Source organism: Anopheles merus, chromosome 2L (assembly GCF_017562075.2).
Source record: "Anopheles merus strain MAF chromosome 2L, AmerM5.1, whole genome shotgun sequence".
Taxonomy (NCBI): Eukaryota; Metazoa; Arthropoda; class Insecta; order Diptera; family Culicidae; genus Anopheles; species Anopheles merus.
The window spans coordinates 27,401,469-27,412,291 of NC_054083.1; the positions used below are offsets into that span (position 1 = coordinate 27,401,469).

Here is a 10,823-nt window from a genome sequence, read left to right on the forward strand (position 1 = left end):
TGTGGTCAGCCAAGCTCAGAATGAGTAGCAAATATTTACCATAAGAACAATGACTTAATATTTCGGCAGCTAGCTAACAAATCTATGCACAACTGAATCACATTTCTTAAACAGTGTTCAATTGTTCGTTTTGGGAGCCCAGTGGATTTACGAGCGTGGATTTTGCGTTCGTGAGATTTGGGTTTGTGAGTTCTTGTCCACGAATTTTGCGTCTGTGTCGCAACCTAACGACAGGATTTTACTTCGAAGAATTCTGGGAACAAAAATTTTGCGATCAAGAAGTTTGTGACCAGGAAATTTGTGATCAAGATGTTTGCAACCAAGAATTCTGCGACTAAGATCATAAATCTTACTCATAACGACCAAGAATACTGCAACCAACAATTCTGCGACCCAGAACTCTGGGAATAAGAATTTTGCGTCCAAGAATTCTGCCGCAAAGAATTTATCATCATCATCATCAACAAATAATTTAATGATTTTGCACTGCGTATCTTGGGGACTACCTGGTCTTGAGAAGTATGTGGAAATGTATATTCGCACTAGATTTTGTAACGATCTGTAATTGAAACTAATTCTTTATTTCAATTCTGAATCTCCATAACAATAGTTTGTACAATAAATTTCCAATAGACGAACACATAAAACCAGGACAAATTAGAAACGACATAAACTTTCAGCCTAAAACAACTGTCCCATTAAATACTGAAAGTCTGGGCAGCCCAACTCAACGACACCCTTCTTGAATAGGCATTTGGAATCCAATTGGGATTTCCAATTTTCTTGTCTAGACGGGGTAGCGTATAACGGTGATAGTCATGTAAAGCTTGCTTCCCGTGAGAAAGAATCCAGTATTAATTTTGCCAAAATCATGATAGCCTCTTTGGAAAACCCTGTGGGCAAAAAAAGATATATTTTTTCTGCAGCACATATAGCCTACATTTACTTGATGTAGTACCCTTAAATACAAAACTCTGCATGAATAAGCCCGCTAGTGGTTTTGAAATCGTATTCGCTATTTTTTAAGAGAGTTTAGTCGACGTTTGGTGGACTCTTAATAATAAATTTTTAAAAATTTCTGATAAATTAAATGAATAAAAAATAAAAAAAATTCAAAAACTTTATTAAAATAAATTCAAAGCTACATTTAAAAGATGCTTTTACCCAAGGTCGCGACAATTGTGATTATGCAATGGCAATTCCATTGTCCATCCACAAAACAAAACAAACACAACTTGATTGGTAGCAGGTGATCCCCGAGCGAATGATTCATAGATCAATGATCGGTAGAATAATGTGTAGCGCATTTCGGTACACAGCGTTTCGGTTAGCAGAGAGCAATAAATTAGTGCTAATGCTCTTGTTATTCTAAATCGCGTGAAGCGTAGAATTCCATTTCTGTAACTTAGTTTGATCTGGATAGTGTTTGTATTATTTAACCCGCTTCAATCAATTAACATATCACTGTCAATAGTTCACGTTCTAGCTAGACTGTGTAAATTAAGGGAATTAATAACATTCTGCCGTAATCATTTACGCACATAAGCTTTGGCATAAATATAGATCCATTTCTATCAATGGTGCTAGAGGCTTTACGATGTTTACGTTATGGGGTATTTTTTTGGACTTATAGTAGTGTTCTTCCACTAAAAATGAAAACTTATCATATGAAAGAGTCCTCTGAAACGAACAAAAAGCGTCAAGGTCACATTTAGCGGTATATATTGAGAAGAAGTAAAAAATAAAATACATTATAACATTCTAGAATTCCTGCCTCACCATCTTCTTACTGGCGTCGGCGATACATAGGCTACATGTAAACATACATTATGTGCAAGTTCTATATTCAAGAGTGCAACAAGATTGGCTGTACTAATGGTATATAGCATATAGCTGGTGCGCGAAATACATAGTACGAAAACGCACATAAGGCAGGGGGAATTTCTCTTATTTAAATGAACTTTCCTTTCACATGGAACAGTCCAGATCCTGTGACGTCAAGCTGAACCGGCCCGGGACTTTCTGCAGTTGATTTGCGAATTCGGAATTCGAACGGAACAGTATAAAAGAAGGGTTGATCGTCCGGAACAGCATCAGTCAGAATTCGACAGCAAGTGTATCGAGCAAAAAGCTTTACATCTCAAGCATCTTTGCAGTTCTTTAAAAGGCTTCAAAATATCCCAAAACATGTTCAAGGTGGGTAAATATTCTTTGAAATGTTGTTGTAATATGATAAATCTAACATTTTAAATTTTCTATCAACAGCTCCTGTGTCTGTTTGTTGTTGTGGCAGCCGTTTCTGCGATGCCTCGTGCACCGGAATGGCACCCAGCACCCGGACCAGCTCCTATGGGAAGGCTCGTGAAGCGCGATGTACAGCAACCGTTTCCCAAGCAGATGCCGAACAATGAAGAAAACGCCAAGGAAGAAGGAGTGGCCATTGCTGGTGAAGACGATATGGACAAGGCGGAGACGTTCGGGTTCGGATATCATCATTACTACGCTTATCCGCGATACTATTATCCAAGCTATCACTACGGATACTATCCTAGCTACCATTATGGCTACTACTGGTAGAACGGACGATATTTATATTTATTTATAATAAAAGATAAAAAACAATTTAAAAATGTATTTTCTGTTTTTGGTTGCTGTATAAAAGCACTCTATCGATCGCCGATGTATTATAAAGAGGAATTTGAACGAAAGACTTCAACGTTGGAAAAGCTACGAACCCATCCAGAAAGCTTTCATAAAACGATAGTAGTTTTGCAAGGTTCAAAGATGCTTGCAACGTTTTTTCACTCCCATTTAGGCGACCCGGATCATGCCGATCATCATTTCATGCACAGGCACAGGAAAAATGGTTTGTAGACTAAAAAGGGAATTATTTGTTTCGTTCTATAGATTGTGTGCCTTTTTGTTGTGGTCACTGTAGTGGCAGCAATGCCACAGTTTGGACATAGTACGCAGTACGCACCCCTTCCAATGCTGGCTCCCCTGGGTTCGTTGAGAAAGATCGTGAAGCGTGAAGCCATCGCACCGGAAGCAGTGGCAGAAGATGCACTCGTGCAGGAAAGTGCAGTAGAGGCTCAGGACGATATGGATAAGGCAGAAACGGTGGGTGTGCCACTGTACCCGAGCTTTTATTACTAATCACATTACTATCACGGCTATCGTGGTTATCACGGATATGGATATTACTGATGGAAGAAGCGATTACGGTGCAAATGATGTATAAAATAAATAATTTTGGATAAACGTGAAATTTTAAAGTCCTTCGTTCGTTTCTTTATGATTTTATTTATTTTATTTATCTACCCGTTGCAGTGGTAACGTAGGGGATAAATAAGTTTTTCGCCGAAAAGGAATGCAATTTGAAAACAAATCCAAAGCACTTGAAAGAAATTGAGCTGCTACGCTATTCTTTCCCCGACTTGAGTGAGAAATACATTATTATTTATTTTTATAGCGACACCTTTCTTATTCTCTTATCGCAAGTATCAAGTATCATTTCTTTCATTTGATTGTTTTTACCGTTTGAATTTTTTTTTACTACAATTTTCTGTTTGTAGCCTCTGTAACAGTGTTCAACATCTTTTACATCTATGTATCCAGAAAAGCACAATTGTTTCAGGCTATTTTGTGTTAAAATTTCAACTTAAGTAAACGTAGTAAAGTAAAGTGAATGATTATAAGGAATAATGAAAATAATAAAAAAATGTCTGTTTTATCCAATAAGAATTCTGTTTAATTCATTACAATTAGAGCCAAAAAGAACTAATGAAACAAGCTAGTGTTGTCTTACGTCGTACATTCGGGCCAACTTCTGATGTGCTAGCAGTTTGTGATCATTAACAACAACATTTTATTTCCTGAATCATTAAATGTGAATTGAAAAAAAACAATGACAATTGGTTTGTACAAACTAAAATTTACGAACAGTATGAGTTATTTTAATATATAAAAAAACTGTTGGAAGCTGTTTTGATCAATTTAGTGAGCCATCGTATGTTCAAAATGCGATGAAGATCAATAAATTATTCAACCAAATTAATGTTAAAATGTATTTAGCAAAGAAGTATGACATTTTTTGAAATACAATAACGTACAAGAATGATATGTTTGCTTATTGTATGTCACCTCATCGTAAATGGACCGGAATTTCCATTTTTAAGAATTGTCAAAATGCTGTTAGAAGCAGCCCTAGCAGCTAACCCCAGCAGATGTTAATTAATTCTGGGATCTCCAAAATCTGGTAGACGACATCTGATCGAAAGCCATCAAGATGGAGAGAGAGAGTTGCGATTTATCATCGATTCTATCAGTACCGTACGATTGTGACGTCACGTGGAATTCATAGCTACCGTCTGCGAGCTTTCTTTTGGTGTCTAGGATATAAAAGTCGCATCCGGAGCTTGAGCAGACATCAGTAACAGAAACAAACTGTCAGAGAGACGTGCGCACAAAAGCATTACAAAAGAAATCTTAATACCAACACGATGTTCAAGGTATAGAGGAGAACTTCAACTTCAGCTTCTTCAGGTGATAACACTGTGATTTCTCTCTCCCTAAGGTACTGTGTTTACTCGCTGTTATTGCGGTGGTATCCGCTGGAATTAGCCAACCGAGGCCGTCGGCCGTCCATCTGCCGAGAATTGTGAAGCGGGAGGTCGAAACCGGGCCAGCAGAGCCGAAGGAAGCAGTGGAAGCGGTCGAGGGCCAGGACGATATGGATAAGGCGGAGACGTTCGGGTTCGGATACCACAAGGTGATCCACACCTATCCGAGCTATTACCCTGGTTTCTACCCTGGCTACTATGGATACGGTTATCCTGCCTACTATCAGCCTAGCTTCTATCATGGATACTATTATTAGATATTTATTAACTAAAAAAAAAACAAATTTAAACCTTAATTTATGATGAAAATGGTTTTTTTAATTAATGAGGTACACGAAACATTGGAAAGAAAAAAAAAGCTAATTTTTGAATGTAATTGTTTATACCATTAATTTATGGTCTTGTGACTTGTGGTATATTCAATAGATGCGTCTATTGCTCTATTACAAGGCCGGGTAGAATCGATTCCCAACCAGACCGACTCCCGTAGCAAGGACTAACTATCTGGCTCTGAGGTATGCTAATAAATCTCGGAAGCTTGTATTGGCCGCGTATGATTCGCGTGTGTTTAGACAATTTTGAAGAATAATTTAGAATATCGAATTCACAAACGATTAAAAATAATAGTCATACTCATGGTTTTGTCAGCAAGTGATTCAAAAGTATTTAATTGACTCTTACAAACAAAACATGGTTATTCATATGATTATTTTCATATATTTTAGATAGTAAAGTATAAATAATATTCCAAATAAAGCAATAAAATGGTACAAATTTCAAATGGAAAAACGTATACTGTTTCAAAGCGCGTGGTTTTTATGTAATTTTTGCCCAAATATTAACCATTGCACAACCGGGTAGACGCACTAATATTGTTGTTAGTATCATGAAAAGAAACAAACTGTATTGAATGCATTTTGTAAGCAACAATATGACCCGCGACAACATTCAACCAAAGCATGAGAACCATCATAAAAGCAACTTTCTTTCAAATTTCAAAGAAACAATTTTCTAAACATAAGAATGCAAATGCATCCAATTCTGAACATTACAAATGCCGTCTCTGCTAAGGAGCTAATGGAATTGATGCAATTGCCAGAAATTGCTTATTTTGAATAATTTTCGAACCATTTTCAATAACCTGTTATGTCTGTTCATGATCACTATACGATCTTGAACTTGAACAGTCCACAGTGCTTTGACTTTTGGACATTTTTGCTTGATTTGGCTTTGTGTGATCAGTGTACAAACAGCGTAAATTTTGTTGTATGTGTGTTGTGACACACCTTTTGACGTGATATAATTCAATTTACAGTCTATTTTATTTGTTGTGAGTTTTATTCTGAAACTTTATGCGCTCCATTTCGTTTCTCTCACCTGAGTGATAAACACTGAGTAACACTATGTCTGCTAAGTTTTTGCGGGCCATCCTTCTGTCTGTTTGGGGCGTGTTTGTCTATGCTCCTCACAGTTCCTATTTTCATACACAAACAATAGTACACAGAGTGGTTTAGGGGAAAGTAGTTCCACACATGTAAATACACCTGTATACTTTCACACAACAGTGTATTGGTACAACAAGCAGCCAGGAATACATAGTCGAGGGAGCATATAGTAAATTTAGTGGAATATGCGTTTCAAACTTTCACGCTGATCTTAAGCAAGCATATTAAGATGATGGTTGGCGATGATGGCAATGTTTTGACATGTATATAACGTTACCCGGAACATTAACACGTCCTGTGACGTCGAAAGGCGGGTTTCCCCACAATTGTTTGTGAATTTCACACCAACTGTATAAAAACAGGAACCTTTCTTTCGGTATGCGGTATCAATCGAACACTCGTGACACAATCATAACAAGCTTCAGACGCTTTTCGACAATTGCAAGTCAAAATCACAATGTTTAAGGTACTTCTGGGAATATATTCAGCTGTATAGAATGTATTTATAATATATACAATTTATCTCTCAAAAGCTTCTGTGCCTGTTTGCCGTTATCGCAGCAGTCTCCGCTATGCCTCGCGTACCAGAATGGCCAGCACCAGGGCAAGCCTCTGCGGAAAAAGTCCAGCAACCGTTCCACCAACTGATGCAGAACAATCCACAACACAACAAACAACAAGGAGTGACCTTAACAGCTGGGGATGATATGGACAAGGCGGAGTCGTTCGGGTTCGGTTATCATCGTTACTACTCCTATCCAGCTTACTATTACCCGACCTATTACTATGGATACTATCCAAGCTACTACTACGGTTACTACTGGTAGCTTGTTGTAGTGAACGACTTATGTGACAAAATTATAACACACAATAAATTATTACCTATACAGAGCGCAACTGAGGTTCTATCATTGAAAATGAAGTCAATTGTGAAAGAAAAATCTTTATTGATCGTCCAAAAATAAAAAGAAATACAATACGGTACTCACCTTCAATTTTTCCCTTTTGATTCCACGCGTTTCAGTGCTGGAACTTGCTATTTTAACCACTTTTAGAACACTATCACCGATTGCATCCTGCACACTTTTCTATTTGACGCATTTCATTCAATTTGTGTAAATTATTCACTTAAATTTCTATATTCCACTAGTCATAACAGTTTCGTACAGAAGGATCGTAATATACGATCGCTAGACTCACACACAACGAGATCTTTCCGAATCACATCTGTAAATCACACGCGATGGTTACGGTTCGTTTGACGCAATTCGTACCACAGTTTTGGTGGGCAAGACACCAAAATCACACATTCAGATAGCATTGCCGCAATTAACGATCCAAACTAGAACCCGATGAGCCCCCAATGGAACCGATACGAAGGGAAAAGACGCATACAATCTGTAAAATCTCTAAAGTATAGGCGAGGGAGCTGCATTAGGCTAGCGTTTACGCAGCAGAACTAAATCTCGTGCTTCCTGTGACGTCAGCAGCAGTCAAACCGTACAAACTGATGGCTTGACGCATTGTTCTATCTTTAATTTGTGGAAGTATAAAAGGAGATGCTTACATGGACATGGAACATCATTTAAATTGGAACTGTTTTACCGAGCGGATCAGTTTTGTAAACAAGTATTTAATCAAGTTTTTAATTCAGGAACGAACCTCAAAAAACGCATTACAATGTTTAAGGTACGTACAAGGATGGAAATACAAAAATAAAAAATAAAAAACAACAATTCATAGAACCTCTGCTCTTCTTTTTCGATTACAGCTTCTTTGCATGTTGGTCTGTGTTTTCGCGGTAGTCGCTGCACTGCCCAGTGGCATTGAGGAACCATTACGCCAGGATGGACTAACTAAACGTGACACCGTCGCTGCAGCAAACGATCAAGAAAATGATGCCGCTGCGATCGAGAGTGCAGTGGAGTCGTCCCAGGACGACATGGATAAAGCGGAAACGTTTGGCTTTGGGTACCGCAAGTACATCCACTTCTATCCACGATACTATCCCCGCTACTACTACGGTAGCTACTATCCGCGCTACTACTACGGACACTACGGTCACTACTGGTAAAACCGCAGCAAAAGGGAATTCGTGATTCGATCATCTGTAAAATATTGCACACAATTCGTTTTAAAAAATCATACCACATTTCAATTCAAAACCAATCAACATAAAAGTGTCCATAAAATGTAAGCAAAAGAAATAAAATCTTCGAAACAATAATTATACCTCCTCTTTTGAATGCGTTGAGAAAAAACGTTTTAACGAAAGCGAATTTCACTTCTATAATTTATTTGATTTTTCCCCCTCTTTGACAGCAACTTCTGATGTTTGCAAAGCTGCACGTTGATTGCACTTTCGTGATTTAGCTTGTGAGTCCATTGAAAGATCCTTTTGTATGACGATCGCCAACCTTTTATATGAAGATCACAAAATGAAATGGATGTTACTTTTATCACCACTATTTAGTAAGTAGTTCAAGTACTTTTCTTCACGGTAATTGTAATTAAACTGAAAAAATGAAAAGAAATACCAACTTGAAAGCAACGACGTTTTTATCTTCTTTCCGTATAAATAAACACTCAACACAATTTTGCATTTGAAAGCACTATTTACTGAGAATGTTAATAAACTTTAATGCAAGTACACTTTGATACAATTTTTACAAACCGCTGGGATACTTCACGATCACTGATCACTTGTAGCAATGCTTATGGAATTTCACTTAAGCAATAGTCACTGCTTTTTTCTCGTAGTTTTGAGATGTTTTTAAGAAATGAAATATTAGCTCTATTAGCCTGAAAGCACACGAAACGATGCAAACACGAGCGCATGCCTGTAATGAACTTTTCACCTGAGACGGATTTATTAAATTAAGTAAAAGGAAATAAAAGATAAGGAACAAAATGATACAAAAATAATAAACTGTATCACTTTTAGTTTGAAATTCTGATAATTTAATGAAAAAGGATTTATAAAAATGTTTTACCTAAATTTTGCACAAAATATTCAGAAACATGATCAATTTTCTTTTTTTTTTCAAAACTATTTTTAAATTTTTGTTTTTTTTTCCATTTTTTACTGAATCAGTCCCCTTTTTGCAATGTATATAAATTTTTCGAGAAGTTTCGAGAACACTTGCTACCCTGCCCATGGTTGGAGGAAAAGTGATAAGCTGTACAGACGCAGGGCTATACATTCGCAACCACTACCACCATAACACTAACACATACTACCACCATAACACTAACACATATGCCTTATATTTTTCCTTCCATTTCGAAGCGATCCCTTCCACACTGTACCGAGGAGCATCCCTCGGTAGGGATGGTCAACTATCGTCGCTATTTTTCCTCGATCGACTCCCATTGTGAACCATTTACTCCCGAGACAAAGATGGTGGTATTGGTTTATGTACACCATCTTACTACTACTACTACTACTACTACCCAGCAAACTTCATATTAAATAGCACATAAGAGGAAATCATCTACAGTATATTGTAGCCATTTCTCCCAGACGCCATTTTGTTTGTTCTTTTTTGTGTTTTGGATTGTCTAAGGGTTGCTCTGTTTTTTGTTACACTTTAAAGAAATGTTTGGTTGTTTGTTGTGTATGGTTCAACGTCCAAAATGAAGATGAAGCAGCTTTCTTTTGCATTTGTTTTACTCTACGATCTTCCCGTCTTTGATCGCTGTCTTAAAAAGAAGATCACGCTTTTGCATCATGTTGATGCAAAAGTGTGTACTTCCCCGAAATAAATGGTGCCACATTTCCAAATTCTCCCACATCCGGACCGCAGCATCCTACACTGTTCGCACGATTCGATTTCCAACCGCTTCCCCAAAAACAAAGCTGGAACAACTTGGACAAACTGTCTCCGGGGAAGCTGGCTACAGGCCATCGATTGACGTCAATCGACCCGATCTTTGGAGTAAACAATCCCGAACTTTGCAGGGAAATCACGGACCAGCAAAAGGCCGGCACAAGTGGGTGGCACGCCATCGTTAGCGAAGGGAAACGGCCAAAAAAGGGGCCCAAACAAGCGTTGCATTCTTCGCCAAGCGGGCCATAATCAAAATAAAAGATGTCGTTAATTTCATGGATATGGCTTGCCCCCACTCCCCCCCCCCCCCACTCGCAAAGGTCCCTTTCGGAATCGAAGCGTCCCTGTTGCTTTGTCTCATCCCATTCCCTTTTTCTCCAGCTCCCTTTTGTGCACGAAAGCAAAGGAGGAAACTTAAACACTCGCCGATCAATACACATGGACCGGTGCGTGTGCATGAAGGTAGGACGGGTTTAGTACGTTTTGAAGGGTGTTCCGTGTGGGTAAAGGTGTAAATATTTTTGGGGCTTTTAGGTCGATTTTTACAACATTCTGCCATTCTACTGCTCCGCGTGTAAAACTGGTTTAGTGACGCAAATGCGAGGGCAGATTATGATTTCAGATTGGGTTGTGCAGTAGCAGAGCGCACGGAGGGTTTGAGCGCGTGGACTTTATACGTCCTGACATCCATAAACGGGGTTAGTGCCCTGCGATCGCGCAAAGTTTGCGTGAGTTTTGGCAAAACATCATGCTGGCTTTTAGGGATGGATATAATTTATGGGGGGTCAGATTAAAGTGTGTCCGATTGGGGCAGGCGACCGTCCGCTAAACGGGTTGATGTAAATTGTGACAAATTGCCACTGAATTGATCTCTATTAGCGTGTAGCAAGCCCTTTACCAAAACTAACCAGATCGCACTAAATGTC

The 10,823-nt window shown here is 38.4% G+C and overlaps 4 protein-coding genes across 4 annotated transcripts; all 4 read left to right on the forward strand.

Moving 5' to 3' along the window:
- The first annotated feature begins 2,039 nt into the window (after window positions 1-2,039).
- Window positions 2,040-2,617, forward strand: LOC121593220. Its single transcript, XM_041915415.1, has 2 exons — window positions 2,040-2,196; window positions 2,266-2,617. The coding sequence occupies exons 1-2, from the start codon at window positions 2,188-2,190 to the stop codon at window positions 2,575-2,577; spliced, it is 321 nt and encodes a 106-aa protein (XP_041771349.1). The 5' UTR covers window positions 2,040-2,187; the 3' UTR covers window positions 2,578-2,617.
- Window positions 2,618-4,438: 1,821 nt separating this feature from the next.
- LOC121593553 lies at window positions 4,439-4,928 on the forward strand. Its single transcript, XM_041916018.1, has 2 exons — window positions 4,439-4,511; window positions 4,577-4,928. Exons 1-2 carry the CDS (start codon window positions 4,503-4,505, stop codon window positions 4,877-4,879), a joined length of 312 nt encoding a protein of 103 aa, XP_041771952.1. The 5' UTR covers window positions 4,439-4,502; the 3' UTR covers window positions 4,880-4,928.
- Window positions 4,929-6,458: 1,530 nt separating this feature from the next.
- LOC121594079 lies at window positions 6,459-6,925 on the forward strand. The gene is made up of 2 exons (XM_041917006.1): window positions 6,459-6,533; window positions 6,601-6,925. The coding sequence occupies exons 1-2, from the start codon at window positions 6,525-6,527 to the stop codon at window positions 6,892-6,894; spliced, it is 303 nt and encodes a 100-aa protein (XP_041772940.1). The 5' UTR covers window positions 6,459-6,524; the 3' UTR covers window positions 6,895-6,925.
- Window positions 6,926-7,660: 735 nt separating this feature from the next.
- Window positions 7,661-8,282, forward strand: LOC121593307. Its single transcript, XM_041915553.1, has 2 exons — window positions 7,661-7,756; window positions 7,839-8,282. The coding sequence occupies exons 1-2, from the start codon at window positions 7,748-7,750 to the stop codon at window positions 8,139-8,141; spliced, it is 312 nt and encodes a 103-aa protein (XP_041771487.1). The 5' UTR covers window positions 7,661-7,747; the 3' UTR covers window positions 8,142-8,282.
- The last annotated feature ends 2,541 nt before the right edge of the window (window positions 8,283-10,823 follow it).